The 20,699-nt window shown below is 45.2% G+C and overlaps 1 protein-coding gene across 4 annotated transcripts in view; it reads right to left on the bottom strand.

Annotated features, from left to right (window-relative positions):
• Nucleotides 1-5,835: 5,835 nt before the first annotated feature.
• The window catches only part of COP1 (COP1 E3 ubiquitin ligase), a 124,926-nt gene continuing 110,062 nt past the window's right edge, over nucleotides 5,836-20,699 (bottom strand). For all 4 annotated transcript variants that reach the window (XM_059854608.1, XM_059854606.1, XM_059854607.1 and 1 more), the window contains 2 exons: nucleotides 8,843-8,887; nucleotides 5,836-6,937 (listed from right to left, as the gene is read on the bottom strand). In XM_059854608.1, the coding sequence (XP_059710591.1) occupies nucleotides 6,920-6,937; nucleotides 8,843-8,887 (63 nt within the window). In that variant the 3' untranslated portion in view covers nucleotides 5,836-6,919. The remainder of the gene's footprint in view (nucleotides 6,938-8,842; nucleotides 8,888-20,699) is intronic.

Consider the following 20,699-nt stretch of genomic DNA (forward strand, 5'->3'; position numbering starts at 1 on the left):
CAGGAATGTAGTGAAATAATTTAAACCCATGTTCAGACCTTAAATCTGGTATTAAAATGAAACTCTGGCAGCTCCAGAGCTGTACAGAAGCTGCACAAAGGAAGGAACCTTAACCCCATGTCTCTGCCTTGGGGTGAGGCCATGCCATTGTGCCTTTGCCAGCAGTTTGGGCACATCCCCAGTGCTCCATGTGCCTCTCCAGGCTCACTCCTGCACAACCACTTTCCTGCAGGACCCAGCACATACGTGGGGCTGGCATGGAGGAAAGGTTTTGCCCACTTCACAGTTTGGATAAAACTGATCCCAGAAGCAGTTACAGGGCTGGGTCATCACCCCAAACATCTCCTTTGCCAGCAGATGGTGGGTGGGGCAGCCAGAGCAGCTCAGTGGGTCCTGCCCAGCTGGGGGGCACGAGGGGGATGCTTGTCCTGGAAGCAACCAGCACACAGGTACTGGAATTTCCATCACTTGGCTGCACACAAGTTGTTAGGAAAAAAGAAGATAAATAAAGATAAATGGAGGAGAGCTGAGCATGCTGGCAACTCTTCTCTATCATTCCTTTTCTTCCCTAAGCAGATCAAATTATGACCTGGAATCACTGAATACATATTTTATTATGTGGATAATTTAAAGGATGAGGACGAGACAGGGAATTCATAAGGTACAGTCATGTTAGAAGACAAAGAGTTCCCATTAATCTCCTACAGGGAAAAAAACTGAACAGGAGGAAAGCAGGGGTTGGGGACAGGTTGTAATCGATGCTATCCTCTCCTCTTCTCTCTGGGGCATGCAGGGATGTCTTCTCCACTAACACCAGACAGAAGCTGCTTCTTAAGATCTCACAAAACAGATGTGCTGCTCCAAACTCTCCCTGGCTGCACTGCCCTTCGATAGCAATGCCAACCCATCATTTCTCATCCCATTCCAAGAGCTTGGAAATCAGCTCTCCCCCTCCTCAGTGCAGAGCTGGGGAGCAGGGGATGCCCCCCTGCCATCCCCACAGCCCCAGGGAAGGCTGTCCCATGTCCCTGCCAGGACTGAGAGCCCTGCCTGGGGCTGTGCCATCACGGTCTGCTGGGCTTTGGCCCGTTTCAGCCCAGCCTGGTGCCAGCTGGAGCGTGATGCTCTGCTGCCTTTGAGGGGTCAGCCCCACTTCCCTTGCCCTCAGCACCCCCTGCCCCATTCAGGCACAGGCTGCTCTGCTCTCTGCAGATCAGTGCCAGCTTCAGGATGTTTTTTGGTCACCACAGGACCAGGAAAGAGCCACTGGCTCTTGGTAATTGTTTTTGTAACTATTAGGCAATAAACAAAATAAGTCTCTGTAGTTTATGGCAAACCTCCTTACGCTGCTTCAGCAGAAGTAGCCAAAGAACTTAAGTCAAAATCCGAGGAATCTAAATCCTCACTTGTGTCTTCACATGGATCCCTGGCTGAAAATGGAGTTGTGACTGAGGAAAAACCAGGAATACAGGAGACATCAGGGCTTCCAATCAGTCTGAAAGTGCCTTGAGTAATGACTCTAAAATGTGCAATATGGGTAGCTGGGCCCTGGCACTATGCTGGGGTGTGAGAGCTCATCCCTGGAGGCAGGACCCTAGCACGTGCCTCTGACCCAGGACACAGGTAACGGGACAGGAGCAGCTGTCCTGGTGGCTTCAGACCAGCTCCTGCTCAGGTCTGAGAGGATAAAAGGAGTGTATTTTCCCTCTTAAACAACCCAAATGGTTTTATGGAGATTCTGACAAGTCAGATTAAGCACCGTAATCAAGACAAACTTGTTGTTGAAATAAGTCCCCTATGGACAAATTCAGAGCTGCTGAGCATTTTCCCTCCCCAGCCCTGCCCATCCCAGTGGGCAGGACAGCTGCTGGGATCGTGCCTGCAGCATGAGCTGCTCATCCCCCAGTGGTCACTGTGGGCTGGAGAAGGGGACACTCAGGTTCCAGTGCCCTCACACCTCCATGGCTCAGCCATCAGAGCCCAGCACTGTGCCTGTGCCTCCCTGCAGACACACCGTGCTGGGTGGCCCTCCCTGGGAGGCTCCTGATGTTCAGGGGGTTATGATGAGTTAATCCTGAAACAAACACTTCTAATTCACGGATTGAAGGCTCCTGGGGCTGGAAGGGCACATTGTGGGTTTGGGATTTGTGTTGTGCTTATGCTGCTGGCTCAGTTTCAGCTCTCATGTGCTATTACTCAGGCCTCCTAAAGACAGCCTTTACCTCCAAAATTATTTCCCAAATTCTTATCTGAGACAGTGTGCTCCCCAGTTCTTGGATGGCTGGAGGCACTGGAAGGATTTCAGGGAGGATGATGGTGTTAGAGATTCCCATGGCACTCACACTCCTCTGCTATTCACGCAAGTCTCCACCCCCAAATTTTGGGAGTCAAACAAGAGCACTGAGGTAATACAACTCCCTGAACAGATTTGGGAGATACTGGAGAAGGCAGAACTGAGAGATTAATAAAACCTGTCTCTCTCTGCATGGATCAGAGGCTTTAGGCAAGCAGCTATCAGGTGAGATTGGCTTTGTCCCCTCACTCCCTGATGAGCTATTTTCCACCACAGCCCACTGATGGTAGCAGGCACACTGCAGACTTTCTATTCCAGGCAGATGAGAGGCTGTGATGTACATGTGGAGCCCTCCCTCACCTGAAATGTTCATGATGCAGGGAGCCCTGTGAGGTGCTGTGGCCTGGGAGAGGTGGAACCACCTTCTCCCCTTCCCCTGCACACTGGTCAGCAAAGTTCATGCTAGTTTTCTTTCTCACAATTTATTTCTAAGGGATGTCAAAAAACCGGCACTTTCTTTCCCCTCCTAGGAAATTTTCCCTGCTGCTTGATGTTGGAGGGCAAATTCTTTTCCTGCCTCTGCTGAGTAACAGTGGCCAGCCATCAGCCAGAGCCAGATTTAACAGGTGAAAGCTAAGATGGAGAGATTTAAAACAGTTTTTTGGCAAGACCTACTTAATTCAAATTGCTGGTTAACACACAGAGCAGAGAATTAATCTTGCTTTAACCCAACTAACCATTTTTAAATTAAGAAGAATTTAAAGACTTAACATACCCAAATACTGCCTTGTAACTGAACAGAGACGAGATGATCATTACTTCAAGAATTTGCAGCTTGCTCTGAAAGCAAAATTAAAGCAACCCACGTGGTGGTGGTTACAAGAAGGCTGGGGGGACTAGAGCTCCAGGAGACAGATGTGGGCTCTGGTCTTTGTGGCACTGATGCTGCTATAATTTGTGGATTCCCATGTCTCAAGCTCATCTTCCCACTAGCCAAACCTCTCAGATGCCCAGCATTTAAGGCAGGTGACACTCTCTGACCTCTACAGATATTCCATTAACAGGTGCAGGACATGGTCTCCACACTGCTGAGAGCAAGGAAAACCCCCCTCTGGGATCAGGTGAGGAACATCCCATGAGGCTGGGAAGGCTGGCAGGAGGCAGGATGCCATCACCCCCCCAGCTGCCTGCCAGGACACCAGGAGCTGCTGGCACACAAGAGGAGCTCTCCACAGTGAACACTCTATTCACCCCTGGACTGCTGCAGGTCCTTGCTGGGTATCTCTGGCCTCCAGAAAAGCAATGGGAAAGGAAAGAGGACTTTTCAGCTGGAAAGGAGTTAATTTGCCTTCTCAATTATCTGCTGATGTCATTATGACCTTCCATAGTTAAACAAAATTACCCTAAACAAACAGGGCTCAGCACTGGGGTGGAACACTGGCATTAGCAGCTGGCCACACTCACTGCGGGAGGGCCCTGACATATTGATATTAATTTACATTTCCTATTGACCATCATTTTCAATTCCCTACAGCACTGAATTTTTTAAGCACTGAGGCATGTTCCTCCTACTCTTCTGTTAAATGCTTTAAAGTTAATTGAAGATGCTGGCTGGCCAAGAAAGGTTTTAAATTCCCTTTCTCAAAAAATGTGACTCACCTAACACCTCTCGCAAGGACACGAGAGCTGGAGGCAAATGCATTCTGGGGCAGTTTCCAGTCAAGGGCTTTGTAACCTGGTTTTCTCAAAAGAAGAAAATGAGAATAAAGACTCCAAGTGCCCACCCTCTGCAATTAATTTCCAAAGGGAGAATGGTTAAGTGCTGGAACAGGTTTTCCAGAGGGACTTAGGAATCTTCTATCCTTGCTTGGTTGAGTTGTGAACATCTCCAGGCCCTGAAGCAACCTCATCCAGCTTTGAGTGAGCTCTGCTGTGCACAGGGGGTTGGACCAAAGACCTCTGCATATCCCTCCCAAAGTCAATCACCCCCCAACTCTAAAAAGGCCGAAAACCTGACAGGAACCATTTGTTGAGTTGGTGACTAATTAAAAAAAATATTGGCCACATGCTGTTTAAAAAAATACAAACAAAATTACAGTAATTATATGCAACTTAATTAGTCAACTGTGAAGAGTTACCTGAAGGAAATAAAATTAAGGGGATTAAAATAAGGAGCATTACCTCTTGTGACAGAGACAGAGGCAAAAAATTGCCATCAACTTGTGTTTATGAGCTGCTGTGTTTCTAATTAGGGCCAGACACCAAATTTGCATTTTATCTTGATTGAAGGAGAATGAAAACTGAAAAAATAAAGGCAGCTGATGTTAAACATCTTTCCCTGTTTAATTCAAGGAGTAACCTTACAGCATTCAAAACAGCTGCTTTTTTTTCTTCTGTTTTAAAGATCTTGGCTTTGTCAGAGCAATTTCAATTTAAAAAACAGAGGGTGTTCAAGTGGGGGGGGAGAGAAGGAATGAGGTCACCTGCCAACAGGCTGGGGTACAACAGCAGCCAGGGCAGTTTGCTAAATAAATTAGTAGGCACTGATAAAGAAGCCAGAGGCTGGGGGAAACCCAGACCTGAAACCAGGGGAAGCAGGAAGAGCAATGGTAATGGGTCATCACATCAGCCTGCCTTTGGAGAGGGCTGGCTGGGAAGGATGCTCAGCACAGTCACTCCACACCAAATTCTCTTAAAATGCAGCAAAATGGAAATCAAACTAGTGCTCAGTGGGATGTGTCAGACAGCTGCCATCAGGCAGAAGGAAGCAATTTTGTTTTCTTCTGCCACAGTGACTCAGCTTTCTCAGCCAAGGGAGACCTGCAGGTAGCACTCCCGAGCAGGACACAAGCTGTTGTGCTCTCTTCTCTTTCCTTTCCTTCACTCCTCACTCTCCCCCCACTGACACACCAGAAATCATGGAAGAAAACCAGAATGCAGCATTTGAGAGCCATGCACCCACCTCTCCTTTGGAACTCAGCATCACTTTTCTCCCCAATGGACTAGACTCTCCAGCAGCTACTGGTGATGTGTCCCACATCCTCCTACCTTTGAAGGAGCACAGATGACCCCCTAGAAACATGCACCAGGACCTGTCCCCAGTTCTGCCACAAGCCTCCATCCCTGCTTCTTTATTCATATCCTCAAGAGCATCCTTGCTCTTCTTCCCTGTTCTGTGCCCAAAGGGTGTGAGAAGATTACACAATCCTCCTGGGAAGTCAGAGTCAGGCCTTTAACATGTGAAGGACAAGAGACCTGAGCAAAGTCCCTGCATCAATCCCAGCCCCTGAGGCGTGAAGGACACACGTACTGCAGTGAGTGAATGGAAAAGAATTCTGTTTGCAGAACAAAACACTTTCCACAGGTACCAGTGTCCGCATTGCACCTTTGACACCCATGGCAAGGAAAAGATGCCACGCCCACCAAATGCACTTTGGAGCTTAACAAGTTCTGGCAGCAATCCTGACAGTTTAACCTGGCTCATGAGGACCATATGCACCTTCTGATCTGCTCTGCTATCCTGCCAAGAAAGCAACAACAACTCGCAGCTTCATGGTTTATTCCCCCTCCATATGTACAGTTAAGTGTATGCATGACCATTAAAAATAAGGCTACTTATATCATGGCTCTGAAACACATTACAAACCAACTCCATCCCCTCTCCTTCCAACATTCAAGATGCTTGGCTTCCATGGTGTGCAGAGAGGGGCAAACACAACCAGACCACACAGGTGATTGAGTGGTGCAGGGCTTTGGTAACTGGATCTAGAAGCTTCCTCCTCTGGCTGAGACAGTCAAACACAGCCAGCTCAGTGGGATGCAGATCTTTGTCCCACGCTGTCTTGGCAAGGTCAGTCCAGGTGCCAGGAACTGCAGGCTCCCTCATCTCAGCACCTTGCTGGTGGCCCACATGGACAGGAGGACAGCTTAATCCTCTCCTTTGGAACTGCCCCTTTGGGGCAAGGAAGGGGTCTAAGGAGAGGAGGGAAGGGAAGGTGTCCTCTTCTTGATGACTATAGGACTTCAGTCTCCAGTGGTGTCAACCTCGGTGATGTTTCTCAACATATAATGCATCTAAAAATAATTAATAAATCAAAGGAACAACAGAATCGTATCATGATGGGATTTCAAAGTGGATTGCTTGCATGTCCAGGTAAGGCTTAGAGACTTTCTTTTTCCAGTGGGGATGAAGAAGAGTCCAGATGAAAGTAACTGGAGATGTGCAACTGAGGACAGCCCTGTGTGCTCCTGTAAGCTCCCTTCACAAGTAAATCTGTTCTCTTATGCAACAAGACAATCTTCCAGCTTCAGCTTGTGGCTCAATAAATTTTATTATTCCTTTCTGTTTTTATTTAAAAGAATTTGTTTTCCTATCATAAAAATCAGACAACCATACCACCACCACCAGCAGCAGTCTGTGGAGTTAATGTTGATGGCAGACAGTTTACTGGTGTTACCAGTGTCTCAAAATGTTCGAGGAAGTCCATAAATGGAAAAAAACCCAAACGTGATCGTTCTGGGGAGGAACATCAAGGTGGTTTTGGTTTCTTGTCCCACTGTGGTTCCCAGATGAATACTGTAGCATATCAGCAGGACCAAGTACCTCATGCCTTGAGAGAAAACCCTTCATACCAGCTCCAGTACCTGGTTAGTAAGGAAGACGAGACATTTAGAATAGGAACTTATGACATTCATTATTTCCTATATCAGCACATAGATCTCTAAGACAGAACTGACCCTTCCATCTCCACCCCTTACTCTTTATTCAGCAGCATGCAATAATATCCCACAGATGGGAAAAGCACTTGGCAAACATCCCAATTTTGATGTCTGCTTGTGTAATGATAAATTAGCCACGAAGCGAAACCATCCACAGCTGCCTCATTTCCCCTCATCTCAATCACACAGCTCTTGGGAATCCTGTAACAGAGATCAGAGCTTTTGTCATCCCAGCCCTCTGTGCTCTCGTTTCCCTTGTCCAGGCTGGGATGAAACAGCAGCACTGAAGGCATGGGCTAGAGACAGCAGAAAAGTGCCTGTGGGGCTGCCAGAGTCTGCATGAACCTGGTTTGGCTTCCCTGGGAAAAGCTCTAGAGCTGTAGCTGATGGGTGATGCCCAGTATGGCATCTGTCCCCAAACTGGGGTGGGTTTGGGCACACACAGGCCTTTCCCAGACCATCCCACCTTCCTGCTGCATGCTGTCAAAAGCAAATGGAGATACCAGAGTTCTGACAGCCCTGGCTGGCTGCACATTCCTCTCTGTCTGCCTTCTCTCATTAACAAGCAAAGTGCATGAGCAAAACCTCTCCTCTCTAATCACTGCTCTTGCTGCTGGATTCACTTCAAAATATTAAAAGCTTCTGTGCATTTTGTCCATTTTCCTAAGGAGTAGCTGACCAAAGTAACCACCAACCAATTGCAAAACATGATATATAAATAAATCCCCTAGGAAAGAGAGGCTACAGCATCACATGCTGCAACAGCAGGAGTAACCCAGCCACTTGTGTCCTAAAAAAAGGGGATAAAAAAATCTTGACATGCAATTAAACACAGACCACTCAGGTCTCTCACCAGTCTTGCATTTTTGGTGATTCTCTCAGGTTCAGACCAGCAACTCTAGTATGGCTCCAGAGAACTGCTATTGCCACAGAGATGTGAGGGACAATCAGCACCTCAGCCTCGTGACAGTGACAATGCAGTGTAAAACTCTGCAGACAGTAAGTAAATGCCTTTACCAGCAGCTCCAGAATGCTGCCAGGGGTCTGGGCTACAAGATTAGGGCATTAAGCACCAAACCTAACAGCATGGTGGAGGTCAGTGCTGCTGTGCAGAATGTGGGATAAAGTCCTGGGTTTGGTTTGAGTTTGGTACTGCCTTGGGTACTGGTTTTGCTTGGCTGACAGACATATAAAGAAGGACAGTCTTCTCCACATCACTTGACATTCCACAGACAGAAATACATTGAACAGACACTCTGGAAGACTTAATTAAAGAGCTGAAAACCTGGTACTGTGCACAGGGAAGGCTGATGCTTTCACAAAACCTGTGCTGGCAGCTGCTGTCTGTTACCACCCGTCTGAGCACCAGACTCAAAGACAGGGAGCATCCCTGCTCATTTCACTGCTGCTCCAGCCAGCTGCACACCAGGAGCTCAGCTTTCAGCCCTGCTGCCTCTGCAGCAGCCAGAGCACAGGCTTGGGTTAATGCTGGTGAGTTAACACTCAGCCTCTGCTGCCACGGGAGCCAGCACCAGCCTGGGGAGGTGTTTGTGCAAGGCCCTCAGTGCTGCCAGGACCCCAGGGAGCAGCAGCAGGTGCTGGACGTCCACCAGCAACTCTTTCACACCTCACTGCAACTGGTCTCACTGCTGGGGCACTGCCTGCTCACTCCACTGTGTGCCAGAGGCAAATACATCATTTAAATTGCAAACCTCCACAGCCAAGATGACCTCCTCTAACGGTTTCTCCTGGCTGTTCAGTGTCTCTGACCTTGCTCTTTACTATCAACAGATTCAAGTGTTTAAAGGCAAGATGTGTAAAATAACTTACCTTAATTGTACCCTGACTGTTAGCAGCAATAAGCACGTTGGACTCCTGGAAAAAAAAAAAGAGGCACTATCAGAACCTGCTGTTGTTTTTCCCCCTCCCCCCCCCCTTTTTTTGGATGAAGCAGCAGAGAAGTTGTTATTTTTATCTTAAACATTAGAAGTATATCTAATTTCAAAGGGGTTTAACTCTTCCTATATCCAAGATGCTTTCAAGGCTAGAAGTCTTTATAAGTTATACTACCTTGAAGAATTAGAAAGTAATAATCCTTAGTGCTTGTACAGAGCTTTAAATCTCCAAAGCAATTTACAAACATGAATTAATTCTCACAGCCTCCCTGTGAGGTGGACTAATAAAAATAATAGTTATTTCATCTTTGGCAGTACATGGACAAAGATCTCCAGTGCCCTAACTAAACCAACTAATTACTGTTACAAAACCCCTCTAGCTCCGAGGGCAAGAGGCTTCAGATGAGTAAAACAAAGAAGAGAAGAGATTAGAGAGCAATAGCAGATGCACCCAGTTTGAAAGGGAAGATAAACAGAGAGGGCTCCAGCCCTGCCTTAAGCAGAGAGGCAGCATCTATTTACCTCCTGCCAATTGATGGAGTTGCATTTGGAGATATCCTGGTTGACTGCAAATTAACGGTCTGCTGCATCAGTCAGGCAACCCCCAGGCAAAAGCTGGAGAAGAGAGAGCATCTTCTCTCCAGACCGCATTCCTCACGTGACCAGCAAGCACAGATGCAACCTCCCCAGCCAAAATCCTATCCAAAATCTACAGGGAAATCCACACCCAAGCACTGGGGTGCTGGCAAGAGCCCCAGAGATGTGGGGAGGAGCAGTGCTCCCAGAGGGGTGTCCTGCAGCCATCCTTGTGCCAGCAGACGTCGCGCTGCTGAACTGCTTTCTCTCAAGGCAGTTGATATCTTCTCTGAGACACATCTTGAAATTTCTCTCGCTGCTGCTACCCATCCCCAGACAAACTTGCTGTAATTATCCCATCGCTTAAGACATGCATTTTTAATGAACTCAGTTACTAGAACACGCCCTGCTCCAAAGGGAGTGGGAAGCCAGCTCAGCACAGCCCCAAGCTGGCTGCGTGCTGCCTCACCATGAAGTTCAGGACTTTGCACAGCCTCCAGATTTGGGGCAAAGCAAGAAAAATCCCCTTCAGTGTGAAAATCCATTTATCAGGTAAGAATAGCCTTGTGGTGGACCACTGGGCTAACTGACACAGACAGATTTGTTCACCCTGGTACAATCATTAGAGGATTAGTTAAAACTCCTGATATTATCTCACTAATGACCTTCCAAGTCTAAGCTCCTGAAAAGAAAGCATATCCTCAAAGGAAGAATATACTACAATTTCTTTTAATTTGATGGCTAAGAATCTAATGCAGTGAACTCTCAGCTTTTGGTTAACCACATTAAAATCAAAACCCACTGGGGTGGGGGGGAACAGATATAAATATTATCTGGGCACTGAAACAGGGACCAGGATGCCTGATAGGATTCTGGAAGCAAGGGAGAGGGACCATCAGCAATCTACTGTGCAGTGCAGGAAACCTGAACTCCTGAGTGCAGATGATGCAGAGCTTGAATGATTCCCCTTTGCACTGTGAGTGACTGGCAATTCACTCTGCTGCTGCAGTCTGCTGGGGTGCCACTGTAAATGAACTCTGTTCCAATGAACAGTTTTACCTCCTAAATAAAATAAAAATGCCAGAGGGTAATTTACTCTCACTCCCTTGTTCTTCAGAAGCCCCTGGGTGTTGGGTTTTTTTTCAGCAGGGTCTGAGCTAATCACCGCTCTGCTGCTTTCATCCACAACCATGAGATGCAAAAAGGAACAGACAGCAGCAAAATTAGCACCAAATCTGTCACTGAACAGTGACTTGCTTGTTAAGGCACTCCAGCACTGCTTCTCCAGGAACACAGCTAAGTAACTTGTTTTTAATCCTCCTAAGAGACAATTCACTTCCTTTTGTGTAGCCTGTAAAACAGTCAATACACTCAATGTGTTAAACACCTAAAGAAGACATGAAGTTGTTGAGATCTGCAGGATTGTAGCTGTGTGCACATTAAACCAGTCTTTTTGCCAGGACATGTATGAATGGAAAGAAAACCACCATCACCTCTGAACTGGTAGAACACCAATTTCCCCCAAAGCACTACTATGACTACCTGTAGCACCGAGGCATGAAAAACAGGGCCTCACCATCCATTGTGGCTGCATGTTCTACTTTACCATTACCAATTGGTGCTTCTGTGCAGGGCAAGAAGGTTTAAAGACTGGCCTTACTCATCCCTTCCATTTCTGCTGCCTGCAGGAGCCAGCAACTCCCAAAGCAGAGGCACTGGGAATGTGGGAGACCCAGCCCAACTGAGTAATCCTGCTCTGAAGAAAGTAGTTATTAAAATGACTCTTCTACACATGAATCTTCTCCTATGAGAAGATTTTTTTGCACCTGCAGCCCCTCTTAGCAGGAGAGGCAGAAAGAACAAGCTGCTTTTGCTAAAACAAGACTGAAGAAGAAAAATGAACAAACATAGCAAAGATTGAGAGATTATGGTTTACTGCCTGGCAAACAGCAGCATTTTGTTCTGTGTGGCTGCTTATCTCAACCTTTAGAATCTTGGTCCTCTAAAGGCAATAGGAAAAAGCTCTGGGGATGTCAAAATTATGCAGCTTCTTGTCTTTTAGTGTTACATATGAACTAAAAAAATTAATTGGCAAATGCAGGTGCATGTCAGGATTCATGTTAATATAGGGTGCAATTCCAGAACTGCTCTAACATGCTCCAGGGCTGAAGTTCTATGCTAAGACCTATGAAAAACTTCCTGCATCTGCCTGCTATTTTTTTATTTTTTGGACTGCAGAGACAGTTTATGGGAAATCTGAAGGGCAGTTCCTTGTCATGGGAAGGACTTGATTCCACCACGAATCTCTGTTATTACACAGGCTGGATACATATTCACAAGGAGGTATCCATTATGTAAAATGAGGCTGTAAATTGGTCTTGAATGCAAAGACAGACCTGACAGGAGCACCTCTGTCCTGAACCTGACACATCCCTGTTTCTCCAGTCTGAATATGACTGCTGGACCCACAGTAACTTTAGAGCATTCACCCATGGGATTTGAAGGGACTTTCACTGATTGCACCAAAAAAAGAGAAATTTTTGCAGCACATTCTTGATGGCAATGAAAAACAAAATCAAGTTTAGGACCTTCCAGAGTATATGAGATACCTGCTAGATTCATCATTCAAAGGAATTATTCACCTGGTGACAGCTGGGTTTTGAAGCACACTGATTTCCTTCCCTCCAAGATGAGCCCTATTTTGGATGGCCCTGGGGAAGCAATTTGTACAGGAAAGGAACAGAGGAGAATTAAAGTCTGGCTGACTGCTGGTATTCATGCAAGAGTAGTCAACATTAAGACAATCAGAAATGCTCTGGATGTTTTCCAAGCTTTGAAGAAACTCAGCTGAACAACTCAAAATTTGTCAGAGCTGCTCCAGTGCAACAGGGAGTCAATGACAGCTGAGGTTGGAGCTCTTCTCCTCCTTTACATCTTTGTGTAAGAAAAGACTGCTGGGAGGAGAGGACACCTAAATGAATGTGATCCCAGATGGACAGCTTGGAAACCACACACATATCTCCTTGAAGGGACACCCACTGATACCCAAGTGGGCTCAGCTCCAGGGAGTGAGGAAAAGCTCTGGACAGACCCTCCACCCTCCAGTACCTGCAGGGCTCCTCTCTGCCATCCCTCCTCACCAATAAAGATGCCTTGCTGCAGCTGCAGGAGTTACACATCCCTCTCACCAGAGGGCTTGTGCAAAATCATAGCTGAGCATTTTAGTCTTCCTCTGTTGACATCAAACCTGTCCCAAAAGGGCTCAAAAAAGGGCAAGATGAGCACAAATCATGAACAAATTTTTTTCCCCTTGAATACAATCCTTTCTAAGACTATTCCTCTCTTGCTATCCCACACATATCAATCCTTGAAGTGGAAATCAGAAGGAAAAGCTGAAGAGATCATTCCTTAGGATGGATGTGTTTCCAAGCTATATGTGCATATTTTCACATGAAGGACTGGAAATAATTTTTGGTTCTTTCACCATATTATAAACAATTATGGGCCATAATGTCTGTACTTCTTTGTTATGCCCCTCATTCTACACAAATAAAGGAGATTCAAACTCAAACTTCCACCACAGCCATCACTCAGGTAAGCATGAGTTTCCTGGATTTTCAGCTAGGTTTGTTCTGTGGATTCAGAATTAGGGTTCTTAAAGATCTTATTTTAAATTAACAACTTCTCACCTTCCCTCCCCAGCAGATGTTTTGGCTAACAAATGGCTGTGTTTTCAACACTTATTCCAAGGAGTTGCAGCCTAATTAAGCAAAGCCGTTGAATCAGTGGGAAAATCGCCTGGGTGAGAAAGCTTGCACTCAATTCTCTTCTGGTATTTACAGGTAGAATAAAAGTATATAGTTGAACTAAATCTAGTGCTGTTTGTACAGAAACTCCATTATTTAAGTAAATTTACTCTTTCCTTCCTGAAGGTGTCAACGATTACTCTGGTGCTGGCTTTTAGGACTGAACTGCAGACTATCTGCAAGACATATTTCACCAAAACTTTTCCCATCAATGTCACACACAAAGTCTTTCTACACATCTAAATGTGCAAAAGTGGTTCCCCAATAGACCACCACTGCTTGACTGCTCTTCATCTTGTAATTAGCAGATTCCAAAGGCTTTACACTCTAATTCTCCTGAGCCCTGGTTATTTTCTTGCTGTGTGACACAAGTCAGCTTTTTGTTTTTGAAAGAAAATTACAAATTCTAACCCAGGAAACACAATGAAGGTCCAGTGTACAAAAATCAAGAGCTTTTGAAAAGCTGAACTGATTAGTTCCCTTCCCAGTGGGACAATGTGCAAATTTTGGGTTTTTTTTCCTATTCTTGTCATATAATTGTTATCAATGAAAGGTGCACAGTGGGTTGGTTGAAGTGGTGCACAACCCTCTATCCCTGTAAACCAGAATTTACTTTCTATGCCATCACACTCACCTAACATTAATCCCTTTTGAGCAAATTTAAAGGAATATTTATTATCTATACTGTGAACACCAGGCTCAAGCAGAAATTAATTACTTTACACCAGGTGCTTCTTTACAGAACAAGGTCTAACATATAAAAGATACTGTACCAAAATATTTTAGGAGCACCAACACCCAACTCTTTAGGTATTAAATCTGGAACAGAACATGTACGCCTAAACTGTGTCTTTTAATCCTTAGAAACTCTATTTTTATCTAATTCTGAAGGTAATTCCTTTGTACACAGAGAGATAAAGCCTCCTCAAGGTGTTGTCTGTGCTTCTTTATAGATCCAGCTGCAAATACACAATCTTTTGGGTTTTCAAGTTCACAAATGCTACACAGTTATACCCAGGCAGCATAACAAGGATATTTCCTAAAACATTAAGCCACAGATTTAAAGATTATGGCACTCCTTTGACTCGCCTTCTGTAGAAAGACTTGCCTACAATCATACACATATATATAGTTTCTTCCTATGTCAGAATTCATGGGTACACTGGAAAGCTTTTTAGAAAAAAAAATTCAAACTAATTAGTGTTTTCATCATCCTGCATCATGCAGAGTTTGCAGCTTCCACAAGAAATGAAGTGCATTTCACAAGGAAATCTGCCCAGGTAGAAATTCAGCATCCCCTTGAATCCCTTCCCTTGTTTTTCAGCAATTCCAGACTTTAACCTCTGTACCTGGGATGCCTTTATCAAGTTTCCTGACACTTCCACATCTGGTATTTCTAGCTGCAAGTCAATACACATGACTACAGCTCTTTTCCCTCCTCCTCCTTGAAGTAGTATTCTCATTTTGGATTTTACAATGCATTTTTCTCCTTCTTTTCAGATCAAACCCAGCAGAAGATGATGCTGTGGAACTAGAAGCTTATTTGTTATCAGACATCCCCAGGTCTGTATTCACAGCTCATGGGTGCCCTGAGGAGAGCAGCAAGGCTTGCTCCAATGACACACTCAAATAAGCAGTAAGCTATCTCTCAGCCAAGTGAGAAACTCCTCCTTCTTAAAGTGCCCTTTTCATTTCTGCATGTAGCTCTCAAAAAACTACATCAACGAGGCAACTAAGGGCTAGAAGAAAATAGAAGTACGCACATATCCAGTGCTGTACACAGCCATCAATTTTCTTGTTTCTATGCCATCTTCTGAATTCAAGATGGAAGTGGAGGCCAATGAGGTTGATGGGGAGAAGGCAAAGAAAGCTCTGTAAAGGCAGGAGAGCCAGCCAGCAAAGCCCACCCCAGGTACTGCTGATATATTACAGGCAACTGCCTCTGCAATTTAGTAATTCTAGAGCAAAACTGGTATTGATGAGCATCTAATTTATTTAGAATCCAAGATGAGAAAATCTCATTAGACACTTATTATTCTGCATCTACTGCAAAGCAAGATACTCAGCTCTAACAGCTACTGCACACTCCCCCATTAGGCAAGGTAGGGAGACATAAGTTAAAACCAAATTATTCTGGTGTTAACCCTGCATCCCCAAAGCACAAGTCTTCCCCTCCTCTCTGTGTGGGAATATTGAGTTCCACTGCCCATTTATCTGTGACAAAGTGTCTAAAGTTACTTGTTTCTATAGTCATAAATCCTGGGATATTAGATTCTCCCCCATAAACAATATGGTCAAGGCCTTGAAGGAAGTGCAAGCAGTATATAAATACAGCTTACAATAAGCATTCAAAAACCATATACATAAACACGCAACAACATTAATATCAATATTGCAAAACCACAGGAAATGGCAAGGCATTAGCTTAGTGAAGAGAGCTTTTAGCATCAATTCTTTTAAGACTTAAAACTCCCAAATATTCATTTGGCAATGCAATGCCACACATTGCTTGACAACTGCATGGTTTAAGACCTGCACTCCTATTGCCAATGTCTCCCCCACTTCCCTTCTATTGTTTGTTGCAGTCAGTCATTACATCATGCTGGAGGTGATGTATTTAATCTCTCCCTGGCCAAGGTCAGGCTACACTGCCCAGCACTGCAGACTGGGGCAAAACCAAGCCCCAGGGTGTTATCATTAATATTGCTATTGCATATGTCTCCCTTCCAAACTTGCATCAGAAACAAAATCCACAATCTGGAGAAACAGCCACCAATCTGCATGAGAGTATTCAGACATATCATCTAAATCTGGTACTTTTAGATTTTGATTTTGTGCAGACCAGTGGCAAACCATCAGGGATCAGAGCTGTAAACAGAAATCAGTAGAATGTGAAAAGGCTTTTCTGTTCAAACTACCCTGAATTAGATAAGACAAGCAATCCACCCTAAAAACACCACAGCTATGCAGCCCAGTCCCAAAGCACAGCAAGGACCATGGCTCCCAGCTGCTGCACTATGAAAGAAAGGATGCAGGGAGACTTAGAAAGGTTCTTCTCCCCAGAAGATGGCTGGGCACTGAACAGGCTCCCCAGGGAAGTGGTCATAGCAACAAGCCTGACAGAGCTCAGGATGTGTTTGGACAACACTCTGAGGCATGTGGTGGGATTGTCAGGGTGTCCTGTGCAGGGCCAGGAGTTGGACTTCATGATTCTTGTGGGTCCCTTCCAACTCATGATAGTCTATGATTCTATCCCAGCTGCTTGGTCCTCTTTAATTTACAGCACACTCCCCTTGCCCTTACTGTGAAAGGCAAACTTCAATCTGCTAAAGCCCTGCTTCATGGTCAGATGGTTTTGTTGTGCCTCTTTCACACTCATGATGTGCTTCTCCCACCTCTCTTATCTTCTCTATTCTTCTTCCAAGTCAGTGATTTCTCTTCCAGCTCAACTGTACCCAACACTCCTCAGCTCCCTCCTTCAAATCATCTTCACACTTGAATCAGCAATTCCTTTACTTGTGCAAGAACACTTGGAACTTTCCAAAACCATCTGTCCAATAGTCTTCAGGGCTTTTATATTTCTGAGATCACTGTCCCTGGCATAGAATTTCTCATCAAAACCTTACTTTCAGCACTCTGTTGTTGGTTTCAACTGCCTCTTCCACAGCACTGGGTACATCTCTCCATCTCCTCTTCCTCCTCTAGCAAATTCATCTTTGAAAATCCTGCTTACAGCAGTTTCCTTTCCTTTCCCAGTGTCATTTGTTTCAGTCTCTAAATAGCTGAATGATAACAGGCTTAAAATTGATCCAACCACCTTGATGTTATTATTTTAAATTATTAAGTCTTAGTTCTCTAATGCCAATAAATCATTTATATGTGCACATTTAATTAACAATCCAATCAGTAAAAACAACTTTGCATTTGCGCCACACGTTTTATCAGAGGAACCAAAGACACATTACAACATTAATTAGGTGTAATAAATGCCCTGGTGAGGTAGTGAAGTATTATCCTACATGTGGGGAAATAGAGGCAACACACTTGGTGGATTTGCCCAAGGTTAATCCAGATGTTCCCAATGAGGTGTTAAACAAAAAAGGCAGGGATGAAGGTTTAACTGAGGTTTAACTCTCTTCATAAGAATTCCTGTTGGAACTGTAGTATTTACTTATTTGCTGGTGGGAAATCCATTCCAGTTGCATTCTTTTCCTAAAAAAACTTGAGGCACAAACCACTGCAATCAAGCATGCTGAAAACCAGCTCTAAATTGTGACAGCCAGTCATGGTTCAACATCATCCCCAGCTGGGGGTTTTGAAGGACACTTTGTGACCTTCCCACACCACAGTTCACACCTGCACACACCTGAGCTCATGGCATGCTGGACACTCACCTGCTGGTCTGAGGTCCTAGATGTACATGAGTGTCTGGTAGCTCCAGCTGCTTCAACAGCTCAACCAGCCCATGGGGAATTTCATACCAGGAATTCCTGAATGACCCAAGCAAACCTCTGGAGACAGAGGTCTTGCAGCTGTGTAACTGGTGGGTTACATACTGGCCACTGCTAGTGGGATAGCCTGGGGAAAAAACCTTCCTGAACCCCTCACATGACACCATCCCCTCAAGGCAAAAGTGAAAGAACAATTCATGCATCACAACCAGAGACGGTGGCAATCAATACAGGAAGATGGGTTAATCACAGGTGATGTCAGGAATGATGAAGGGATCCAAGCTGAGCCAGGCTGGTTGGGTCAGAAAAAGGGAAACACTTTGGCAGAAATTCATGAAATCAATTTATTTAAAACTGATAATGGATACATACTCTGCTACTGTTCATTTTATATGGTTGGCTGTCAACAATCTGGGGCAGCCAAGCTGTCTGGGCAACACCTACTATGGTGGGGTGACCAGGCTGGAAGCCAGGTGCCCACCAAAGCCAGTCTGTCACTCCCCTCCCTCAGCTGGACAAAGGAGACAAAGAGACTTAGAGTCAAGATGAGGACAGGCAGTGATCACTCTCCAATTACCATCACAGGCAAAACAGGCTCAACTTGGGGCAAATCTGATTTATTACTGATCAGATCATAGTAGGATAATGACAAATGAAAGAAAATCTTAAAACCACCTTTCCCCTGCCCCTCCCTTCTTCCCAGGCTCAGCTTCACTCCTGATTTTTTTCTATCACTTTCCCCTCAGGGACAGAGAGGGACAAGGAACTGGGGCCACAATCAGCTCATCACATATTGTCTCTCCCATTCCTTCACTTCTCAAGGGGAAGAGTCCCCAAGCTCTTCCCCTGCTCCAGCATGGGGTCCCTCCCACTAGAGACAGCTCACAAACAGCTTCAGTGTGAGTCCTTCCCACAAACTGCAGTTCTTCATGAACTGCCCCAGTGTCAGTCCCTGTGTGGTCACAAGTCCTGCCACGAAACCTGCTCTACAGTGTGGGCACCTCTCTCCATATGTCCACAGGCCCTGCTGGGAGCCTGCTCCAGTGGGGCTTCCCACAGGGTCACACATCCTTCTTTTGGGCATCCACCTGCACTGGCATGGAGTTCTCCATGGGCTGCAGGTGGGTCTCTGCTCTCTGTGGACCTCCATGGCTGCAGGGAATTCCCTTGTGCCTGGAGCACCTTCTTTCTCCCCCTCCTCCCTCACAGAGCTCTGGGTCTGCAGCAGAATTGTTTCTCACATATTCTCACTCCTCTCTCCCTGCTGCAGTTGTGCACTATTCCCTCTCAACTCATCTTGAGTACATTATCCCAGAGGTGCTGCCAGCATTGCTGATGGGCTCAGCTTTGGTCAGCACTGGGTCCATCTTGGAGCTGGCTGGCACTGGCTCTGTTGGACAGGGGAGAAACTTTGGGAAAGTTCTCACAGAAGCCACCCTTTCACCCCCCCCCCACAACTAAAACCTTGCCATACAAACCCACCTAGTACATCTCCTCTCCTGCAGGTTGTAGCTTTTTTGCCCCATTCTAATGAAAGCCACCTCCACCCCCAAGACTGATCTGACACAGATAATCAAAAAAGGGCTGGCCTGAATTCTGACATATTTAGTTTCTATGCTTTATCTGTAATAACATCCCTTAAATACATCCAACCATTTTTAAGTAGGACCCCACCACCAAACCAAAGCCAAATCCTGATACATCAGTATCCTAAACCAACCAAGTTTGAAAGTTCTGGACATGCATTTAAATCCTGACCATTGCATTAGTGGGTCTCAAAATAATGTTGCAGGGGGACTTGAGTGCTCAATAAACACATTAACTCTTCTAAATGTTTTGCTTATGCCAGCTGGAAAAGAAGGATGATGGTTTCATTGCATCTGCAAGCTTTCTAATTGTGTTAGTGGATGGGCCAGAAGTCTGGCAGCCATGGAAATGAAAGTCTTCATTTCTCTTTAGGCCAAGAACAGTATATTTAAAAGCAACAGGAATGGAGTCACAGTTCCAAGTGTCAGCACTGAGGGTGCTGTCTGAGGCAGGGAACAACAGCATATGTTCAAGCTGAGGCTGCAGGCAGGGAGTGTGGGGAATCACACATCTGTGGGGCAAGCAGGGCTACAGCAATAGGAAGAAACACACCAGGAAAGCAAAAATATCTCATCCCTGCAGGCTGCTTGGTGGCAAGAACAGAGAAGAGAAGGATACCTGCAAGGTGGCCCAGCTTGTAGCTGCATAAACTCGTTTTATAAAAAGATATAGTTATAAATGTTTTCCTTTTATTTTCTATGCAACACACATGTGCCATAGAAGTGACCTCACCAGGACCTGGTGAGATAAAAGAAATGATAAATGGTTTATTGTGGAGAAAACTCAAGGAACAATATTAACATTAGCATGCAGAGAAGCTTCATGTAATTATACCTATACTAATAGTATTTATAATATATGCTGATTTGGGAAAAAGGACTTCGATTTCAAGAATGAAAGTTTAATTAAGATAAAACAAAAAATTCCATTAATCTTGACAGAATTCACAGTCTGCTGCTCTCCTTCACCATCCACTTCAGCTAATGCTATAACAGGATCCTATGTACCTGAAACCTCCTGCAATGCAGACAAGGCTGGGCAAGCTGGAACAGAGCACATGGCCCTCTCTAGGCTTGGGAAATAGGACACTTTGTCCCCTCAAGACATTGCTCCAAAAATGCCCTGAGTGCAGTGGGCACATGTTTTCACTAGCCAGGACACGCAGGAAAATGAAGAAGGGGTGTTGATAAACTTGAGAATGGCAAAGAAAAATGGCCAGAGCCTAAGACCTGCAGGCAGGTTCTGATAGCATGCATCTCATGTCACAAGCACAAGTTTTCTCTTGAGCAGGTAAAATTCCAGTTATACTTTAATCTTCTCCCTGTGCGAATTCAAGTCACAGAGTTTGTATTAAAAACATTTCCTGTCTTCT

This window comes from Haemorhous mexicanus, chromosome 9, assembly GCF_027477595.1.
Source record: "Haemorhous mexicanus isolate bHaeMex1 chromosome 9, bHaeMex1.pri, whole genome shotgun sequence".
Taxonomy (NCBI): Eukaryota; Metazoa; Chordata; class Aves; order Passeriformes; family Fringillidae; genus Haemorhous; species Haemorhous mexicanus.